At 37.3% G+C, this 23,491-nt stretch overlaps 1 protein-coding gene across 2 annotated transcripts in view; it reads left to right on the top strand.

The window, feature by feature from the left end:
- The window catches only part of Snx27 (sorting nexin 27), an 86,473-nt gene that overhangs the window by 8,591 nt on the left and 54,391 nt on the right, over positions 1–23,491 (top strand). The window contains exon 2 of one of the 2 annotated variants that reach the window (XM_074048095.1): positions 16,589–16,820. The exons of the other annotated variant lie outside the window; for it this stretch is intronic. Coding sequence (XP_073904196.1) covers positions 16,589–16,820 — 232 coding nt within the window. The remainder of the gene's footprint in view (positions 1–16,588; positions 16,821–23,491) is intronic. 2 annotated transcript variants of the gene reach the window in all.

The following is a 23,491-nucleotide window of genomic DNA, read 5'->3' as shown; positions in this document are numbered from 1 at the left end:
CAGCTGACAAGAAGCTGGTTGCCTTTAATTTGTGTATGCTTTTATTTCAAAGTCCAATCCAGCTTCTGAAATACCTGTTTCTCATTATCTTATGTTTTAAATGACAATGCTTATACTTGGTAATATTTTCATCCTTATATGCTTCAGGGCCACTTGTGTTCTGCCCTGACTATGATGTTTTAGCTATACTTTTCTTGGAAGAAAAGCTTCAAATCCTCTGATTTGAAGATGCCATCTTTAATTTAAATCTTTTATTTTGTCATACAGCATGTTGAGAGTTAAGGGAACTAAAGACAGGGAACTTATTATGGTACCAAAATTTATACATGAAGTCTGCCTTCAAATGAAAAAAGTGAATTTTTGCTATCTTGCTAATGTGAAATGTACTTCAGGATTAAATGTTGTGATATATTAGTTAAATGCTAGGCAGTGTATGTAGACTCTTATATACCTAGCTGCTTAGTATTTGAATTGCTGAGTAAGGAGCTGTATTTGAGTATCCTTATTATGTACTTCCTGCAGTGAACTTCCCTTGTTATGAAAACTCCTTTTTTTGGTATATAGCCCAGGCTGGTCTCAAACTTCCTATCTTCCTGTCTCTGCCTCCTGAGCACTGGGATTAAATATGTGTACCACCACCCCAGTGGAGAAATCATCTTTTAAAATCTAATTTGTTTTTGCCTAAGTTATCTGAAAACTTTTTTATGGTTGGGAGGCAGGGATGTTGGGAATTAACCCAGGGCCTCTCCTAACACTGAGCTACAACCCCCAGCCCTATCTGAAACTTTTTTAGATCTTGTGTCAGACCTCAGAGCAAGACTAGAATGGCAAATCTATGTATTCTATGGACTTGATACACAAGTAATAGGCTTACTTCCCTTTGGAAAAGTACAGAACCATCTCTGTAGAGAGTCAGCTGCTTATGTAGATACTCCCCCAACTGCTTTCAAGAGACTGATTATTCTTACAGAACTCTTTAATGAAATTAAACTAGACAGTTCTGCACCCCTTACCCCAATACTGCGTGTGTCTGTCTAGTTTTAGTATATTACAAAAATTTGGAGAAGGGTTAAATGAGTATTTAGAGATCCTGGAAAATATGATGACCTCTGAAAGTTTTGGGAACTTTTTCTACTTCTGCTGATCAGTTTATTTGTCATTTGTGAAATTTGTCTACTGAATGTGCTATGAAGATTACTTAATTTTTTCCCAGTATTATTGTCATATTGGTCTGATAGGGACACCTTTGGATCTGTTTTTCTAAGATACATAACCTGTATCTATTTTCATGTGAAGATAGCAAAGAGTTCTGTTTTCTACTCAGTGTTTTGACTCTAAGGAAATGTGACACTAGTTTCCTTTGTGAGTTAATGTGCTTCAGATTTCTCTGTCCTATCCAGTTATCCTTTATATTTCTGATTTGGGAAAGGTCCTATTGTAGCTTTCTTCTTTTTGACATGTTGAAATAGACAACAGACTTAAACTGTAGTCTGTGTTCCTCAACTTCCAAAATAAATTGCCCAAATTTAATTTGTATTAAAAGGTGGTATTTGATTACTAAAGGCCCATATCCCTTCCAAAGTGTATCTCTTGCTATTAACTTTAAAGGTTATCTTTTATAGATAAAGTTTTTAAAACTTTTTTTTAGCAGTAGTGATAGATTTACACTATTCATGTTCAATGTACAGTACCTGTTGGGATGAATTGAGCATTAAGAAATGGGTGGTTGGGATTCAGGGTACAGTCTTGGACCCAGAACAAATTTACCAGATCACATGAGAAATCATGCTTTTAATTCCATTATGTAGTAATTCAAAAAATTATATAGAACTTCAAAAAGTTGATTCCTTCTTTGATCATTTCCCTGATTTGCAGTCCAAGGTTGTTAATAAAACAAGTAGGTTTTTACTTCTTAATTTTCACTGTGATTAGTTTACCAAATTAAAAAACATTTGGGGATTGTGCTTAAATTGTCCATGTGTAGATAATGATTCAAAGTGTAGCAGATCTCAAACTCAAGAGTTGGTGTTAGAAGTGATTTAGGACTGGATGTGTTTGTTTTGCTAGAGAGTAACTGACTGAGGGGACTTCAGAAATGTGCATGGGGGGAAATGAATTGAGTTAGGGAAACCATCATGGCTATGTGCAGCTTTCTTTCCTGTTGGTAACATTCATTGTCCTGTGAAAAAGTAAACCCACTGTCACATCCAGCCTTGTTCTCTTTTTGAATAGAACTACAGAGTTGCTATATGCTGATCAAGTTTTTAAACACAAGAGTTGAAAAAGCCAAAAATCCTATGAAAACAAAATAAACCAGTGTTTGTATATTCCTGGAGTTTTAATAGCAGAACTTTAAGATCTTTTTGGTAATTATTTAGCCTTTCGCATATAAGTAAAGGCATTGTACTTGAATTTTTTTTTTAATATCAAGTGTAGTACATTTAGTTTTTATGAGATGAAATAATATAATTGCAGCAAGTTATTCTCAGAATTTATATAGAAAAATTGGTTGCTTTTTATTTTATTTTAATTTTTTGGTGAGACTGGAGTTTGAACTCAGCGCTTCATGCTTGCATAGCAGTTTCTCTACTACTTGAGCCACACTGCCAGTCCATTTTGCTCTGGTTATTTTGGAGATGGGGGTCTCATCTCCCAAACTGTTTGCTTGGGCTGGCCTTGAACTGTGATCCTCCATATCTCAGCCTCCCAAGCAGGTAGGATTATAGGCAGGAGCCACCATGCCCAGCCAGCTTGCTTTTTAAGTAATACTAAATAAATATCATTAAGTAGCTCTTACTTCTTCTCCTTTTACTATCATTGGAATCAATGTTTATATTTAAAAATTGATAAAAAACAATTTAGTTACTATTTTCAGTGGATTTGAGTTAAAGTATGTTTTATTTTGAAATTGTTTTTGTAATTGAATATATTCTATTTTTGAGGGGGGAGGAGGAGACAAGGTCTTATTGTGTAGCCCAGGCTAGCCTTGAAATTACAACCCTCCTGTCTCAGCTGAGTGCTGGGATTACTGGTTTGCACCACCATGTCCACCCAGCTCATATTCTAATCTAATATATCATTTCTACTGCCTCCATGTTAGAAAGCAAAATCATTGCTAATATTAAAGTTTGAAAAATTTAGAACATACACAATATTTTTAGTACTTCCAAACAGTGAAGTTAGTTTAAAAATTAAAAATAAGGAATGAAAGTACTGGAGTGCATGAAGGAAGAACACTTTTTGGTCTGTGTTGTAGCTTTTAAGTTTTCTGTTCTCATTCAGAAAAACATTTCAAGGTGGACATAGTGATTCATGCTTATAATCGTAGCACTAGAGAGGACTGAGGCAGGAGGAACTTGAGTTCAAGGCCAGCCTGGCCTATGTAGCCAGAAGCTGTCTCAAAGAAAACAAAACAACCACAAACAAAACCCCCACTTTTTAATGAGTGCTTAGCATGTTACAAACATAGTGTTAGACAATGGAGACAGAAAAATAACATGTAGTCCTTGCAATTAGGGAAACTGGTAGATCATTAACAATTGCAATCCTGGAGAAACCCAGGGAAGGTAATAAAACATAGATGTCATTTGACCAAATAGTGGTTGGCAAAGGAGGAGGTTGGATGGGAGCCTGGGGGTTTGAATTCGGAGCCTCACACTTGCTAGGCTTTGCCACTTGAGCCACTCCGCCAGCACTTTTTTTGTTTTGGGTATTTTCAAGATAGGATCTGTTGAACTATTTTGCCCAGGCTGGCTTTGAACTGTAATTTTCCTGCTCTCTGTCACTCTCTTACCAGTGTGAGACACTGGCGCCTGGCTGCTCAGGGTCTTTTCTTAGACCCAATTGACTTGAAGTTTCTTTCTATCCCTCCACCACAGGAATAAGCCTAGAGTACCCCTCCAGTGCCATCAGTTATCTAAACTAGTAAATTCAAGGGACTGTGTGCATTTTTTTTGAGACCTGGTCTCACTATGTTGCTTAGGCTGGCCTCCAACTTGTGATTATCTTGACTCAGCCTTCTGAGGAGCTGGGAGCAGCTGGGACTACAATTGTTCATGTGCTGCCATGTCCAGCTTTCCAAGTACATTTTTTTTTTTTTTTGGTGGGACTGGAGTTTGAACTCAGGGCTTTGAGCTCACAAAGCATCACCGTATTGTTTGAACTATACCTCCAGTCCATTTTGCCCAGGCTGGCCTCAAACCTCGGTCCTCCTGAGCTCAGCCTCCCAAGTAGCTGGGATTATAGGAGTGAGCCACTGGCACCCAGCTTCCCAGACCATCTTAACGGGAGTTCTCTAGAGGCAAAATACACTAAAACTAGGAGAGCCATACATTTTTTCACCCAAACAGAGATACTTTTGAGAATTGAAAGAGATCTTATTATGCCAGACAATAGATGCAAAATATGTATGTTTTGACAAACTAGAATACTTACAGCATTAATAATTTTGATATAGGAAGCTGCTTTAAAATTTTAAGACTGGAATTTATATTCTACTGAGAGGGAATTGAGTTGAATTTAGTTTTCTTGGTGACAAGTGCATATATTAGCTGCACAAATAATTACCGAATTAACTTTTTTTTCTGAATAGCTTGATTATATTTTTATATTTATTTTATAAATATCTTAAAGCCTTAAGCTTTATTATACCTTTTTTCCTTGACTGACAAACATGATTTTTTTTTTTTCAGAAATGATCTACCTGAGTGGATTATATTTGTATACTGATTGCCTTGGAATTAGAAGATTTGAGGAATCTATCACTCTTTGCCCAGTAATAATGTTACTTCTGGCTGGTGGCATTAAGGTTGAAGAATAGATAGCTTTATTTGTATTTTTGAAATATGGTGTTTGAACTCAGGGCTTTGAACTTAGAAAGCAGGCACTCTCACTTCAGCCACACAGTCCATTTTGCTCTGGTTATTTTTGGAGATGGGGATCTTGAAAACTATTTGCCAGGTCTGACCTTGAACTGTGATCCTCCTGATTTCAGCCTCCCAAATAGGTAGAATTATAGGCATGAGCCACTGGTGCCCAGTAAGAAGCAGCATTCTTTGTAAGTAGAACATGAAACCAAAGATAAAATGTCTCAATGATAAGCAGCTTATTTGACAAATTATTCTCTTTTTCCCTTTTTGGGAACACAAGATGCTGATTAACATACTTCTTATTTTCTCAGCTTTGCCAGGGCCAAACTTTATTGTTCTTAATACTCTGTTTTACCCAGTGTTAAGTTTCTGCATGTAAGTGCCTTAAAAATATATAAAGATTGAATATTGCTTTTGATACTTTAAGACACCATAGAACCAGGTATGGTGTTTCTTGCTTGTAATCCCAGAACATGAGAGACTGAGAAGAGGATCATGAATTTGAGGCCAGCCTGGGCTACGTAGTGACGCCATATCTCAAATAACAAAACAAGGGTCCTATAAAGTAGGGCTCTTCATAGAATGCTGGAAGTCTGTTCAATTTGATCCATATGTAGTTAACATTTGTTTCTTTCTTCACCAAAGATGACTCCTAGTTAGAATAAGATGAAACATTTTGCATTTGTATTTATTTATTGTTTTTTGTATTGTATTTATTTTTGATTATAGTTTGAGTCAAAGCACTCTTTTTGAGACAGGGTCTCACTATGTAGCAGAATTGGTTTTGAACTCACAATCCTCATGCCTCTTCCAACAATGAGAAACTTGACTTCACCCATCTGGCATCGATTTTCTTAATTAATTCTAGTACACACATAAAATAATACCAGAATTGTTAACTTGTACCTCTTGGGGAAATAACTTTATTGACTGTAGTTCTTAGATGTAGTTCATTTTGATTTTAGTCTTACGGATTTTATTTATTTCCACTTGCGTAGGTCCATACCTTTTTCTTTACCCTGTTTAGTGAAGTTGTTTAAAATACATTTGAGATAAATTTACATTCTCTTGTCACAGTTTGGGATTCTTCTAATTCTTAGGGGAAGAATTTTTTTTCTCAACAATTTCGTGTACGTAAAGGTTCACTCTGTGTTGTACAGTTCTATTTAGATTTTGATAATGTATGCACCATTGCAGTATGATATGGGATAGTTTCACTGCCCTAAATATACACTGTGCTTTACCAGTTCCTTCCCTCTCCTTATCCCCCTGGTAAACACTGATCTTTGCCTTTACAGCATGTCATATAATTAGACTCACGCAGTATGTTGCCTTTTCAAACTGACTTCTTTCGCTTAAAAATATGCACTTTGGGCTCGGGGTGTAGCTCAGTGGTTAAGTGTTTACTTAGCATGGATGAGACCCTGGGTTCAATCCCCAGTACCACACACACACACAAACAAAAAAAAATGCACTTACAGTTTGTTCATGTCTTTTGTGACTTGATAGTTTATAACTGAATAATATTTTTAAAACTGAGTAATATTCAGTTGTTTGGATGTTTCCCAGTTTGTTATATCCATCTACTTATTGAAGAACATCTTGGTTATTTCTAGTTTTTGACAATTGTGAAGGTGCTGTAAACATTTGTGTATAGATTTTTGTGTAGATGTCTTTTCAATTCAATTGTGTAAATTCCTAGGAGTATGATTGCTGAATTGGATGGCAAGACTATGTAAGGATCTGTCTGCCTTCCAAAGTGACTGTACCATTTTGAATCCCCCATTTATTGAGAGTTGCTGTTGCTCCATATCCTCATTAGCATTTGGTATTTGGCATGATCAGATTTTGGATTTTAGCTAATAGGTGTGTGGTGGTATGTCATAGATTTAATTTGAGATTCCCTTACGATGAATGCTGTTGAGTATCTTTTCTTATGCTTATTTGGCCTCTGTATATCTTCTTGGGTGAGAAGTCTGTCCAGATATTTTGCCCATTTTGTTGTTTGTTTTCTTATTGTTGTGTTTTAAGTGTTCTTAGTATGTTTTGGATGCAGGTCCTTTAATGTGTTTTGCCAAATGTTTTCTCCTAGCCTGTGGCTTGTTTTTTCATTCTCTTAACAATGACTTCTGCAGAGAATTTTTAAATTTTAGTAAAGTTCAACTTTATGCACCATGCTTTTGTTGTTGTTATCTAAAATCTTGTCCCCAAAATTACATAGATTTCCTCCTATCTTAGAAGTTTTATATTGCTGGGCCCTGGTGGCTCATGCCTATAATCCTATCTACTCAGGAGGCAGAGATCAGGAGGGTCGTGGTTCAAAGCCAGCCTGGCAAATAGTTCTTGAGACCCTATCTTGAAAAACCCTTCACAAAAAAGGGCTGGTAGAATGGCTCAAGGTGTAGGCCCTGAGTTCAAGCCCCAGTACCTCAAAAAAAGATTTGCATTTTTATAATATACTTTTTTTTTGTGGCAGCGCTACAGACTGAACCCAGGGTCTTATTCATGATAGACAAGTACCCAATCACTGAGCCATACCCCCAATCCTATAATACACTTTTTAACATAGTGTTGTCACAAACATATAGATTAGTTTGTTTTTCATATTACAGTTTTACAGGATTGGTTCATAGTTTATCAAATTGTTGTGCTATAATTGTCTTTTTTTTTTTTCTGGTGGTATTGGGGTTTGAACTCAGGGCCTAACACTTGTTAGGCAAGTGCTCTTCCACTTGAGCCACTCTGCCAGCCCTTTTTTATGTTGGGCATTTTCAAGATGGGGGTCTCGCCAACTATTTGCCTGGGCTGGCTTTGAACTGTGATCCTCCTGATTCCTGTCTCCCAAGTAGCTAGGATTATAGGTGTGAGTTACCTATAATCAGGTGATCAGGAGGATCAAGGTTTGAGGACAGCCTGGGCAAAAATGTTACTTAAACCCAGCTCAGCTATAAAAAGCTGGGCGTGGTGGTACACACCTGTCATCCCAGCTATGTGGGAAGTACATAGGAGGATTGCTGTCCAGGCTGGCCAGGGCATAAATGTGAAACCCTATCCCCAAAATAACTAAAGCAAAAATGATTGGGGGTTGTCTTAAGTGGCAGAGTGACTGCCTAGCATGTGTGAGGTCCTGAATCCAACTGCTAGGTCCCAACAAAAAAAAAAAAAAGAATTGACCAGAGTTTGCTGTTTGTTAGAAAAAACTTTAAGTATCTTAGAAACCTTTGGTCATCTCCTTTCTCTAGTTGGGCTTTTCTCATTCCATCAATAAATTAGATATTAAATAAGTTAGATATTCTAAGATATAAGATTCAACATTTTTGTTTGTTTTTGGTGGTACTCAGCCTCATGCTTGCTAGGCAGGCACTCTGCTTCTTGAACCACACCCCATCCCTAAGATTCAACATTTTATTAATTGCGAAACAATAGAGGTCCAGAATAGTAATTTTGTTTAGACTTGTTCAAGCTCCACCTCCTTTGGCTAAGATCATTGCTTATGCATGTTCGAATCTCATATCTCAAGAGTTTAAGGGTATACACAATATAGTGTGACTGCCAAGACTTTTAGTCAATGAGAATTTTCTCTGACTTGAACTTCTAGAGCCTAGAAAAGTATAGTTCTGAAAATCCATGAAGTCACAGTTGAAATGCATACCATAAATACTAATAGCTGCAGGTTGTGGAGGAAACCAAAGCGGTAACGTAAGTGTGCACGTTGATTAAAAAGTCCATTTTGATCTCAAAAACAATTTAAAAAAAAAAAAGTCCTGTTTGGAGGTTAGAAAACCTTCAAGTCTTCAGAATTTATTATGCTTATTTTAATTATGTTCTTTTAAGTTTTTGAATCAAATTTTATTTTATTAAAAGTTAAATACTTGCACAGGTAAAACAAACAAAACCAAACCAAGAGGACACTGAAAGACATAATAAAAGAAAGGAAAAGCAATTCCTTGCCCCAACCCTAAAATCCAACAACTAAAGAGAAACTTGTAGTTGTTTCTTTTTATTTGCCAATATATTTTTAAGTAATATGCAGTACAGATAATTATTGAAATGTCCATTCTTGATATTAGCAGTTGACTTCCCAGTTGCGTAGTTGAGGATTTAGTTCTCTTTAAGCATGCTCATCTGCTATCCTTTCCTTCACCCTCTCAGCAAAGTTGCATTTCAGTATTCACTAAGAGAATAATCAGTGTTTCTTTATTTTTTTTTTGGTGAGACTGGTGTTTGAACTCATGGCTTTGTGCTTGCAAAGCAGACTCTACTGCTTGAGCCACACCTCCAGTCCATTTTGCTCTGGTTATTTTGGAGATAGGAGTCTTGAGAACTACTTGCCCATGCTGGCCTGGAACAGCAATCCTTCCCAGTTTCAGCCTCCCAAGTAGCTAGGATTATAGATGTGAACCGCTAGTGCTGAGCTACCTTATTATTATTATTATTATTTTTTAAATATTCTCTGACTTGTTTGCCCAGTAAGATAACATGGAGTTGGTGGCGGAAATCCAGTTGAGGATATCAGTTAGAATGATGCTAAAAGCTAGGCTGCAAATGTTTAGGCACTTGGTGATGGAGGCTAGGTCTGGGTCCCAGACACATTGCCCACCATCTTCCTGTCCCTAGACTTCACAGAATAGATAAATGCTATGTAGCCCAGGCAGCACCAGTTCTGGTCCAGTTGAATAGGGACCAGACCACATGATCGGGCAAGGAGGATGTTGATCACAGAGATCATCACATGAAAGGAACTGCAAAGCATTCCCAGCATGGCCACTATCTCCAGGGAGGCCAGTGTTGGCATAATTGAATGTTTGGGAAGTATGGTTCATGGTGCCAATACATGACCAACTGTCTGTTCTATCGTTTGTAGGAGATCAGATAAGAAGTCAAAGCACTAGTACGGTAAAACTACCTCTGGCTTAATTTTTTTCTTCACTGCTTTCATGAAATAAGCTTGTAAAACATAGAAATACCCAAGGCTTATTTTCCACAAAGCTATAGGAGGTAGAAGAAAAAGCTTTTATTTTATTCTTTTTTTTTTTTTTTTTTTTGTGAGATGGGGTTTAAACTCAAGGCCTACACCTCAAGCCATTCCACCAGCCCTTTTTCTTTTTTTTTCCAACCACCAGCCCTTTTTCGAGATGGGGTCTCACGAACTATTTGCTTCAAACCACGATCCTCCTGATCTCTGCTTCTTGAGTAGCTAGGACTACAGGCGTGAGCCACCGGTGCCCAGTTTTAGGTTTTTGAAATATACAATATATTATCATCGTCTACAGTCACCTGCAGTGCAATACCACATGAGAACTTTTTCGTTTTTTAAGATAGGCTCTTACTTTGTAACCAAGGCTGGCCTCAAACTCATGATCGCCTGCCTCAGCCTCCTGCATAGCCAGGACTACAGGCGTGCCCCACCACGTCCAGCATCTTTTTCCTATACTGGGGATTACCTAGGGCTTCAGGCATGCTAGGTAAACACTTAACTACGGAGCTACATCCCCAGCCCTCTCCTACCACCTTCTTTAAGACATCTCTCTCTACAGCAAGAGGAAGGAAGCAAAGCTAAATCTGTGATTGGCAAAGAACCTGCTTTGTAATGGGCCAAAAGAGGGCAATGTTTGGCCATTTTCGTAATTAGGACAACCTTCATGTTTGCCTGTGTTAGGACAGGACCGGTCAAGTTTTGTCAGGCCCACCACGGAATTATGGCCCATTCTTCACAAAGATAAAGAAACCACCCCCCTAACGCCCTATTTTATTCTTTAAACAATTTTGTGCTACAAATATGTACAGATTCATCTATTAATATCTTTATAATAACGTTCATAACAGGAAAAAATTTCAGAGTAATCTAAAAGTATAGTAGAAATTGTTTCACCCAGATCATGGACTACTATTTTACATTTATAGATGAGGATGTTTGCATACTTTTAGTTTTTACTTTTTTCTTGGCAGTTCTTGGTTTGAACTCAGGATCTTACACTTGACAGGCAGGCACTCTACCACTTGAACCATGTCCCAGTTCTTTTGCTTTTGTTATTTTTCATATGGGGTCTTGCATTATGCTTCCTGCTAGCTGGAATGACAGATGTGTACGAGCACACCCAGATTTTATTGGTTGAGATGAAGCTCTCCAAAGTTTTTTGCCCAGGCTGGTTTTGAACCTCGATCATCCCCATTTCTGCCTCCCGAGTATCTAGGATTACAGGTGTGAGCCACCACTCCCAGCCTATAACATTTATTTTAAAATCAACTTTACCAGAGATTTATTTATATACAGTCAAATGCACATACATTAAGTATAGAGTTTTTCCTTCCTTCCTTCCTCCCTTCCCCCCTTCCTTCCTCCTTCCTTCCCTGGAGCTTGAATTTAGGATCTCACACTTGCTAAGCAAGTGCTCTGTCATTTGAGCCACACCTCTAGTATGAGTTTGAGGGTTTCTTTTTCTTTCTTTTTTTTTTTTTTTGGTGAGACTGGGGTTTGAACTCAGGGCTTCATGCTTGCAAAGCAAGTGCTCTACTGCTTGAGCTATACTACCAGTCTATTTTGCTGTTATATTTTGTCTATTTTGCTATTTTGTTATTTGGAGAGGAAGTCTCCAACTATTTGCTCTGGCTAATCTTGAACTGCAATCCTTTCAATCTCAGCTCCCAAGTAGCTAGGATTACAGGTGTGAGTCACCAGTGCCCAGCTTTTGTGTTCTCTTGTCTCATGTTGTCTTGACTTGTCTTCTCTTCTCTTTTCTTTCTTTCAAATTTTTCTGGGAATTGAACTCAGGACCTTGGCGTGCTATACTAAGTGCTCTACTGCTTAGCTACATCCCCAGCCCTAGAGTTTGAGTTGACAAAGTACACTGTCATTTAGCCACCATCTCAAATAAGATATAGCAAACTTTCTTTACTTCAGAAAGCTTCCTTTTTACGTTCAATACTCATCCCCTCCCCTCCTGACAGACACTGATTGGATTTTTTCTGTGTAACAGTTTGGCCTATTTTGGAACTTCAAATACATAGAATCAAATCAATCAGACTTTCTATTTCTTTTTCACTCATGTTGTGAATATGAATAGCGTGTCCATTGCATGAATATACTACAATTTATTTTATTTTATTTATTTTTTGTGGTACTGGGGCCCGAACTCAGGGCCTTTACCTTAAGCCACTCTGCCAGCCCTGTTGTTTTTGTGTGTGTGTGTGTGTAGGGTTTTTTGAGATAGGGTCTCTTGAACTGTTTGCCCAGGCTGGCTTTGAACGGTGATCTTCCTAATCTCTGCCTCCTGAGTAGCTAGGATTACAGATAATAAGCCACCAGTGCCCGGCCGTGGTTTGAACTCAGGGCCTACACCTTGAGTCACTCTGCCAGCCCTTTTCTGTGATGGGTTTTTTCAAGATAGGGTCTCTCAAACTGGCTTTGAACCGTGATCCTCCCGATCTCTGCCTCCTGAATAGCTAGGATTGCAGGCATGAGTCTTTAGTGCCCAGCGAATATACTACAACTTATCTTTCACTTTTTTATAGAAATTTGGGCTGTTTTCAGTTTGGAATATTGTGAATATTGTGAACACTTCTACTACAGTTGTTTGTATGAACATTTTTCATTTCTCCTTTAAATACCTAGGAGTAGAATCACTGGATTATATAGTACATATATCACAAGAAATGGGTCGATTGTTTTTGTTTTAGGTTCTAATCAGCAATGTGTGAAAATTCTAGTTGTTCCACATTTTTGGCAAAACTTTTTGTCTTTTAAAAAATTTAAAGCCATTCTTGTGGGCACATAGCCATTGTGTTTTAATCTACAAAATTAAAAAGTATGTCTTACTGCTTGCAGTTATAGAGTTTATTATCTCTTTGTAACAGGCTGCTTTGAGGGGCTAATTACCCATTAATTACTTTCTTACATGTCACAGGGTGTTAAAAGTTTTCTGCTTACTATGCAGAATGGCTGCTTGCTCTGGTATAGATGGTCATTGCCTTTGTCATACTGCCATCCATACCTCGTTTTCATCATATTTAGCTTCCTTCACAAGCAGTATACTAATCCGGGCTATTTAGAACTTTTTCTCCCATTTCTGGGAGTATTTATATTAGCTTTGCAGTTTTCCCAGCTGACTAACTCTAGTAGGATAGAAGTCTTATTTGAAGCCATTTCTATTAGCTAGCTAAAAGCCTCTTCATTGGAATCAAATGTTGGTCTTATATAAAAGAATTTTATTAAAATCATCAAGTGTGTATACTTGATACAGGCATCCTTCTCCTGCCCCAACATTTTATTATGAAAACTTTCAAACACAGAAAAGTCGAAAGAATAATACAGTGAGTACCCACCTTCATTCTACAATTAAACGTTGTATTTACCTGATCACATACTTTTTTCCCCTCCCTCTCAGCCCCACCCCTCGCTTCCAAGCAGAAACTGTTTTGCCCTTATCTCTAATTTTGTTGAAGAGAGAGTATAAAGATTAATAAGGAGGCATTTAAGCTACTGCCTTTCTTTGTGGAAGAAACAGATTGGTAGCTCCTACTGGGCAGTAGGTGCTTTTGTGTGGTATGTTGGGCTTTGTGGTTCTCTGATGCACTATTTTGTGATCCTCATTATCTTTGCTTGAGAGCTCAACCATTTATTTTCAGATGAATTCCAACTAGATTATATTATAAAGACTGAAGAAAGAAAGGAAAATTGGTGGTAGAAAAAGTTTTTTTTCTTATCATCATGGAGACCAAAATTCTGCCAGTCTGCTTGCCTAATTGTTACAACTATTATAACATAAATAGCTTTATTGAGTAGCTACTGTGTTTTAGAGCTTTATCTCATTTTAGTACTCAAAACAACTCCATTAATGCATTTTATATGGATTAGGAAATTGAAGTTTAGTGAGATTGAGTAATTTACTCAAGGTTACATCTGCTAAGTGGCACAGTTGGTATTCAAATCCAAGGATGTCTGACTCTAAAACTTATGCTTTGAACCAGAAATCTGTACTGCTGAAAGTTCTCCCTTATTACAGAATTTATATTTTGCATTTACTTGTGTCTTCAGAATTGTACAACTTTGGGGCCATACCTAATTTTAGCCTGTTTAGAAGCCTTCTTGTGGAAAAGAATATATCATATAACATTTTTATGGCTAGCACTTTTATGACTGAAAATTTCTTAATTCTTGAGGAGGGAGGGTTCTTTTTCAAATCAGACATTGTAGGGTTTTTAATGGCTTCATTTCAGTCTCTAAAGAATGAAAGAATTTCTCTCTTTATAGTAAGTTGTAGAATGTATAGCATTCCTTCTGTTATTGAACCAAAGTGTATTTAGGATATGACACTGAAAGTTGTTTCCTGTTTTTTTTTTAAAACTGAGGCTAACCAATTTAAAGTATTCTTACTATTGAAGAAGGGAAACCTGAGCAAGCTCCCTTGTTTTCTGGCTGTTCTTGGTGTAAGCCTCACTTAAGTACCTCTGAAGACTGTCAGGGATTTTTTTTTTTTTTGTGAGTGACTCTAGGATCAGTGCATTTTTATGTGAAATTGAATGGGTGGAGGTTTGTTTTGAAAGAGTAGTTCTTAATAGTAGTTCTTAATCTTTTTGGAGATCACATACTTATTTTTGAAGTTGATGAAAGCTGTGGAAACTCTCCCCAGAAAAAAAATGTATAGCATGCCCATAAATACATTTTTAAAAATTTTGGTGATACTGGGGTTTGAACTCAGGGCCTCATGTTTACTATGCAGGCACTCTACCACTTGAGCCACTCCACTAGCCCTTTTTTGTGTTGGGTGTTTTTGAAATAGGATCTCTTGAACTGTTTGCCTGAGCTGGCCTCAGACCGTGGTCCTCCTGATCTTTGCCTCCTGAGTAGCTAGGATTACAGGTGTGAGCCTCTGGCATCCAGCTCCATAAATACAATTTTACATATAAATTTTGTAGGTTTACTAACTCCCAAGCCTGTCACTAGAGTACTCCAGATTTCAAAACCTAGGCATGTTGTTTCAAGCCTGTGATACCAGCACTCAGGAGGCTGATGCAGTACAATCATGAGTTGAAGGTCAGCCTGGACTATATAGTGAGACCATAATTCTAAAAGGCAAAAAGAAAAAATCCTTTAAAGAGAAAAAAATTGGAGGCTGAAAAGCAAGGCTAAAAAAGGTTTAAAAAACTTAAGATCAATTCTGGTACTAATAGTTAGGTTTAGGACTTGAACTTATGTGGATCTTGCTTCAACGCCCATTTTCTTTCCATTTTACCATCTTGCTGTATGATCAGAGTTGATCTTTTTTTTTTTTTTTTTGATTCTCTAATGTGACCTGAATAAAAGTCCAAATTTCTATCAGTAAAGGGGCTTTTTATATCTGTTACAGTACTGAAAATTTTTTTGGTAAAATTACAAGTTTTTAATTTGTTTCTAAGTTAGAGTTTTAGGTTGTGAAATGTTAGTACTGAATTTACTGGCTAGATTGTTAAATTCAAAATAAGGAAGGAGGGTAGCTGAGTGATCTCCTGCCTGCTCTGTTTATGTAAATGAATGTTGCAGATACCAGATTCTAACAGACAATTTCAGTGACTGAAAAGTGTAATGGAAGGCTTGTTATTAAACTTAGCATTCATTTTCAGGAAGGAAAAACTCTAATGGTTTGGAACAGAACTGAAAAAGAATTTTAACTCTAAAGGGTAAACTTTAAATAGTCAGTCGATTAAAGGCCAGGTGTGTATTTCCTATTTCTCCTGGGATAGCCATTGTAGGGAACCTCCAGACCAGGCGCCTGGTGGTTTTTGCTGACAGCAGGCGGGTCAGCATTCTGGGAAGGTAGTTCTGTTTGCTGAGTAAGTTTTGTGGGACTCAGCATCTTTCTTGGCAAAATTATTGTTCTTCCAAACCTTGTACTTTTCCTTGTTTCAGCCTTATATACACAGAGAAACAGGAAGGAGAATGAGTAGTTTGGTTTACTATGTAACTTTAGGTGTATACTTTTTAGTTTGGACAGTTAACATAGGGCTTTAAATGAAATAGCACAGAACAGAAAAAAAAGTCAATATAATCCTAAGGGATTAATTGAAGTGATTGGGAGAACAAAGGAAGTTGTATCAGATAATCTTGCCTTTTTAAAAGGCATGTGATAGAGGAAACTGCTGTCTATGAAGAAGAATAAGAATTTAATCCCCAAGGTAATAAAACTTGGAATAAAGGAAAATTAACTAATTTGAAGATATGGGGAGAAATTGGAAATAGAATATAAATGAACTATTTTCAGTCATACTTTTTTCAATCTATTCACAAATTAAAGGAATGTATTCTGCGGAATTTCTTTCTAACAAAACTCCCATGAGGCTTAAATGGACGGACTACAGTTCAAATGGGAGGATTGTCCAAAGGCACTTCGATTGTATTATACATTTGCTTAGTTAGAATGAGAAAATTGGACTGCTTAGCTTTGTTTCCGTTCCAGCTTCATCTTCTTTCCCACGTGCTTTCCTGAAGCTATGTATGGGATTCCAGAGTAGAGGAAGAGTAGGTCCTCTCACCTGCTTCCCTTCTCTCCCCATGCCATAAGTTTACAAGCAGCTTTTCACTATAGAATCTGTAAAGACAAAAACAACTTTTTTGGAACCAAATGAACCTTTTGATTTTATGGTTCATACTGTGTGACACTGGAGTGGGGACAGGAGGGTGGAGATACAAAAATATTTGGACCCTTCTGGTTTATGGGATTGTCTTTTTCCCTTTTTCCCCTTAGGAACGGCGTGAATGTTGAGGGGGCAACACACAAGCAGGTGGTGGACCTGATCCGAGCAGGAGAGAAGGAATTGATCTTGACAGTGTTGTCTGTACCTCCTCACGAGGCGGATAACCTAGATCCCAGTGACGACTCCTTGGGACAGTCATTTTATGATTACACAGAAAAGCAAGCAGTGCCCATATCGGTCCCCACATACAAACATGTGGAGCAGAATGGTGAGAAATTTGTGGTGAGTGTCAGCCCACCTTGATCCTCAAACATCTAGCTTTCATTTCCCTCAGTCTGACTGTGAATATATTAGAATAGTAGAATAAAAGACCATAACCTAGGTCAGTTTGTCTTAAAGTTATGATGTGTTCATACGTAAATAATAGACACTGACCCTGATTTATGGCAGGAAGTGAACTACAGTAATGAAAAAGAGTCCTATTTTTGCTTAAATATAATTTTATTTCCTGACAATTTCAAGTTTGCATTCTGTTCTATTGTAAACACACTTGAGTTTCTTTTGCTTGCTTGCTTGTTCTTTTATTGGTTACTATATCTCTTTGCTAATATTAGTCTCTCATTTACTGTTGACTCTGGAACTATAGAGCAAGATTAATTTAAAAGGGTGGTCTCTTCCAAAATAGTTGGGTAGTTCAGAGGTTTGTTCGTTTTAGAACCTATGCCTCCCTACATTCCTTTCCACATCTTGTTTTTTCTTTTTTTTTCATTTCTTTGGAGATGCCTGTGTGCATGATTAACTCTGTTTTTTGTCAAGGTCCTAATTATACTCTGAACACAATTCTCATGAGCTATTTTACACATTTCCAATTCGTTGCTATTGCCAGCCCCTTTCTTGACTGTTTCTCAAAACATAATTGTCACCGATACCCTAATCTGCTTATTTTTTTTCTTGCTAGCAGTATGCTTTATTCGCCTTTGATTATTTTGGGAATGTTGATATAATGAGAAATGTTCTTTGTAGAAAACACACTGGATTCTATCTGGCTAACAGACTGCAGGTGTTTAAAGCTGACCTGCAGGGCTGGGGATGTGACTCAGTGGTAGAGAACTTGTTTAGCATGTGCAAGGCCCTGGGGTTCCATCCCCAGCACTGCAAAACAAAGAAAGAATGAAACAAACAACAAGGAAAAAAACTGGCCTACTGATTCAAGTTTGCAGCCTCTGAAACTGGGATTTTTCCCTGCATAGGAATGAGCCAATAAACGTTTATGGAAATAATTTTTTAATGAGGAGATAAGAAGAGCAAGGAAGTTGGAAGAGTTGCAGAGGATCAAGTATTGTTTCCACCTGTAAGTTAGCTGGAGATGATGGCATATAAGTTTTACATCAGCATGGCCTCTGTGTTCTTAGAACGTATGCAAAACTTTATGCTTCTAAAGTGCTAAATTTGAATCATAAGGCAAGTAAGAAGATGAAATTAGGGTCAGGTCCTAAAACTAGAACAAATTGGATGTTAGGAACTTTTGGGAATTACCTAAGACCTTGGAAACTTCTATACACTTGAGGAAAGGAATGAAACTGCTACTTGTTCTTTTTTTTTTTTTTAGTCAATCTTATTGAGCATAATTTACCTATGTTAACATTCACCTAATTAAATGTCCAATTTTATGAGTTTTGGTAAATGTTCGTGATCGTTTATCCACCACTGCCACCTCCACAATAAAAACAGGACACTTTTATCACCTCTCAAAATTCCCTCATGCCCCCTTTATAGTTAGTCTTCTCTCCCTACTACTACCCCTGTCAATCACTGATATGCTTGTCACTATATTTTCTTTTTTTTAGAATGTCAAATAAATGAAATTAAATAATATGTATTCTTTTGAACTGGTTTTTTTCACTTAGTATTGTCCTTGTAGGATTGATACACGTTGTTGCATATATCAGTAATCTGTTCCTTTTTAATTGCTGAGTAATTTTCCATTGAATGGATTTATTATAGTTTGTTTATCCACCTACTCTTTTTTTTTTTTTTTTCATTTTTCTTTTATTATTCATATGTGCATACAAGGCTTGGTTTATTTCTCCCCCCTGCCCCCACCCCCTCCCTTACCACCCACTCCACCCCCTCCCGCTCCCCCCCTCAATACCCAGCAGAAACTATTTTGCCCTTATCTCTAATTTTGTTGTAGAGAGAGTATAAGCAATAATAGGAAGGAACAAGGGGTTTTGCTGGTTGAGATAAGGATAGCTATACAGGGCATTGACTCACATTGATTTCCTGTGCGTGGGTGTTACCTTCTAGGTTAATTCTTTTTAATCTAACCTTTTCTCTAGTTCCTGGTCCCCTTTTCCTATTGGCCTCAGTTGCTTTAAGGTATCTGCTTTAGTTTCTCTGCATTAAGGGCAACAAATGCTAGCTAGTTTTTTAGGTGTCTTACCTATCCTCACCCCTCCCTTGTGTGCTCTCGCTTTTATCATGTGCTCATAGTCCAATCCCCTTGTTGTGTTTGCCCTTGATCTAATGTCCACATATGAGGGAGAACATACGATTTTTGGTCTTTTGAGTCAGGCTAACCTCACTCAGAATGATGTTCTCCAATTCCATCCATTTACCAGCGAATGATAACATTTCGTTCTTCTTCATGGCTGCATAAAATTCCATTGTGTATAGATACCACATTTTCTTAATCCATTCGTCAGTGCTGGGGCATCTTGGCTGTTTCCATAACTTGGCTATTGTGAATAGTGCCGCAATAAACATGGATGTGCAGGTGCCTCTGGAGTAACAGTCTTTTGGGTATATCCCCAAGAGTGGTATTGCTGGATCAAATGGTAGATCGATGTCCAGCTTTTTAAGTAGCCTCCAAATTTTTTTCCAGAGTGGTTGTACTAGTCTACATTCCCACCAACAGTGTAAGAGGGTTCCTTTTTCCCCGCATCCTCGCCAACACCTGTTGTTGGTGGTGTTGCTGATGATGGCTATTCTAACAGGGGTGAGGTGGAATCTTAGTGTGGTTTTAATTTGCATTTCCTTTATTGCTAGAGATGGTGAGCATTTTTTCATGTGTTTTCTGGCCATTTGAATTTCTTCTTTTGAGAAAGTTCTGTTTAGTTCACCTGCCCATTTCTTTATTGGTTCATTAGTTTTGGGAGAATTTAGTTTTTTAAGTTCCCTGTATATTCTGGTTATCAGTCCTTTGTCTGATGTATAGTTGGCAAATATTTTCTCCCACTCTGTGGGTGTTCTCTTCAGTTTAGAGACCATTTCTTTTGATGAACAGAAGCTTTTTAGTTTTATGAGGTCCCATTTATCTATGCTATCTCTTAGTTGCTGTGCTGCTGGGGTTTCATTGAGAAAGTTCTTACCTATATCTACTAACTCCAGAGTATTTCCTACTCTTTCTTGTATCAACTTAAGAGTTTGGGGTCTGATATTAAGATCCTTGATCCATTTTGAGTTAATCTTGGTATAGGGTGATATACATGGATCTAGTTTCAGTGTTTTGCAGACTGCTAACCAGTTTTCCCAGCAGTTTTTGTTGAAGAGGCTGCTATTTCTCCATCGTATATTTTTAGCTCCTTTGTCAAAGATAAGTTGCTTATAGTTGTGTGGCTTCATATCTGGATCCTCTATTCTGTTCCACTGGTCTTCATGTCTGTTTTTGTGCCAGTACCATGCTGTTTTTATTATTATTGCTTTGTAATATAGTTTGAAGTCAGGTATTGTGATAACCTCCTGCATTGTTCTTTTGACTGAGTATTGCCTTGGCTATTCGTGGCCTCTTGTGTTTCCATATAAATTTAACAGTAGATTTTTCAATCTCTTTGATGAATGTCATTGGAATTTTGATGGGAATTGCATTAAACATGTAGATTACTTTTGGGAGTATAGACATTTTTACTATGTTGATTCTGCCAATCCATGAGCATGGGAGATCTCTCCACTTTCTATAGTCTTCCTCAATCTCTTTCTTCAGAAGTGTATAGTTTTCCTTGTAGAGGTCTTTCACATCTTTTGTTAGGTTTACACCTAGGTATTTGATTTTTTTTGAGGCTATTGTAAATGGAATTGTTTTCATACATTCTTTTTCCGTTTGCTCATTGTTAGTGTATAGAAATGCTAATGATTTTTCTATGTTGATTTTATATCATGCTACCTTGCTATAGCTATTGATGATGTCTAGAAGCTTCTGAGTAGAGTTTTTTGGGTCTTTAAGGTATAGGATCATGTCGTCTGCAAATAGGGATATTTTGACAGTTTCTTTACCTATTTGTATTCCTTTTATTCCTTCTTCTTGCCTAATTGCTCTGGCTAGGAATTCCAGTACTATGTTGAATAGGAGTGGAGATAGTGGGCATCCTTGTCTGGTTCCTGATTTTAGAGGGAATGGTTTTAATTTTTCTCCGTTAAGTATAATGCTGGCTGTAGGTTTGTCATATATAGCTTTTATAATGTTGAGGAACTTTCCTTCTATTCCTAGTTTTCTTAGAGCTTTTATCATGAAATGATGTTGGATCTTATCAAAGGCTTTTTCTGCATCTATTGAGATGATCAAGTGGTTTTTGTCTTTGCTTCTGTTAATGTGGTTTATTACGTTTATTGATTTTCGTATGTTGAACCACCCCTGCATCCCTGGGATGAAGCCTACCTGGTCGTGGTGAATAATCTTTTTGATGTGTTGCTGAATTCGATTTGCCATTATTTTGTTGAGGATTTTTGCATCAATGTTCATTAAGGAGATTGGCCTATAGTTCTCCTTTTTGGAGGTGTCTTTGCCTGGTTTTGGGATAAGTGTAATAGTGGCTTCATAAAATGTGTTTGGCAGTTTTCCTTCCCTTTCTATTTCATGGAACAGTTTAAGGAGGGTTGGTATCAGTTCTTCTTTAAAGGTCTGATAGAATTCAGCAGAGAATCCATCAGGTCCTGGACTTTTCTTTTTGGGGAGACTCTTGATTGCTGCTTCAATTTCATTTTGTGTTATAGGTCTATTCAGGTGATTAATTTCCTCTTGGTTCAGTTTTGGATGATCATATGTATCTAGAAATCTGTCCATTTCTTTTAGATTTTCAAATTTATTTGAATATAGGTTCTCAAAGTAGTCTCTGATGATTTCCTGGACTTCCATGGTGTTTGTTGTTATCTCCCCTTTTGCATTCCTGATTCTACTAATTTGGGTTTTTTCTCTCCTCATTTTAGTCAGGTTTGCCAGGGGTCTATCGATCTTGCTTATTTTTTCAAAGAACCAACTTTTTGTTTCATTAATTCTTTGTATGGTTTTTTTGGTTTCTATTTCGTTGATTTCAGCTCTTATTTTTATTATTTCTCTCCTTCTATTTGTTTTGGGATTTGCTTGTTCTTGTTTTTCTAGGAGTTTGAGATGTATCATTAGGTCATTGATTTGGGATCTTTCAATCTTTTTAATATATGCACTCATGGCTATAAACTTTCCTCTCAAGACTGCCTTAGCTGTGTCCCATAGGTTCTAGTAGGTTGTGTTTTCATTTTCATTGACTTCTAGGAACTTTTTAATTTCCTCTTTTATTGCATCGATGATCCATTCTTCATTAAGTAATGAGTTATTTAGTTTCCAGCTGTTTGCATGTTTTTTGTCTTTACTTTTGTTGTTGAGTTCTACTTTTACTGCATTGTGGTCAGATAGTATGCATGGTATTATTTCTATTTTCTTATATTTGCTGAGGCTTGCTTTGTGCCCTAGGATATGATCTATTTTGGAGAAGGTTCCATGGGCTGCTGAGAAGAATGTATATTGTGTAGAGGTTGGATGAAATGTTCTGTAGACATCTACTAGGTCCACTTGATCTATTGCATATTTTAGATCTTGGATTTCTTTATTGAGTTTTTGTTTGGATGACCTATCTATTGATGATAATGGAGTGTTAAAGTCTCCCACAACCACTGTGTTGGCGTTTATATATGCTTTTAGGTCTTTCAGGGTATGTTTGATGAAATTGGGTGAGTTGACATTGGGTGCGTACAGATTGATGATTATTATTTCCTTTTGGTCTATTTCCCCTTTTATTAGTATGGAATGTCCTTCTTTATCTCATTTGATCAATGTAGGTTTGAAGTCTACTTTGTCAGAGATAAGTATTGCTACTCCTGCTTGTTTTCGGGGGCCATTGGCTTGGTAAATCTTCTTCCAGCCTTTCATCCTAAGCATATGCTTATTTCTGTCGGTGAGATGAGTCTCCTGTAAGCAACAAATTGTTGGATCTTCTTTTTTAATCCATTTTGTCAAACGGTGTCTTTTGATGGGTGAATTAAGTCCATTAACATTAAGTGTTAGTACTGATAGGTATGTGGTGATTCCTGCCATTTAGTTATCTTAGTTGTTTGAAGGTTTGATTGTGTGAACCTAACTTGATGTTACTCTCTACTGTCTTGCTTTTTCTTATCCTGTGGTTTGGTGCTGCCTGCCTTTTCATGGTTAAGTTGGGTGTCACTTTCTGTGTGCAGGATCCCTTGCAGAATCTTTTGTAATGGTGGCTTTGTGGTCACATATTGTTTTAGTTTCTGCTTATCATGGAAGACTTTTATTGCTCCATCTGTTTTGAATGATAGCTTTGCTGGGTAGAGTATCCTGGGGTTGAAGTTATTTTCATTCAGTGCCCGGAAGATCTCACCCCACGCTCTTCTTGCTTTTAATGTTTCTGTTGAGAAGTCTGCTGTGATTTTGATGGGTTTACCTTTGTATGTTACTTGTTTTTTCTCTCTTGCAGCCTTCAATATTCTTTCCTTAGTTTCTGAACTTGTTGTTTTAATGATGATATGTCGTGGAGTAGTTCTATTTTGATCTGGTCTGTTTGGTGTCCTGGAGGCCTCTTGCATTTGTATGGGAATATCTTTCTCTAGATTTGGGAAATTTTCCGTTATTATTTTGTTGAATATATTACGCATTCCCTTCGCTTGCACCTCTTCTCCTTCTT

Source organism: Castor canadensis, chromosome 11 (assembly GCF_047511655.1).
Source record: "Castor canadensis chromosome 11, mCasCan1.hap1v2, whole genome shotgun sequence".
Lineage (NCBI taxonomy): Eukaryota > Metazoa > Chordata > Mammalia > Rodentia > Castoridae > Castor > Castor canadensis.
The sequence above is the reverse complement of the archived record's forward strand: the minus strand, read 5'-3'. Positions and strand labels throughout refer to the sequence as shown.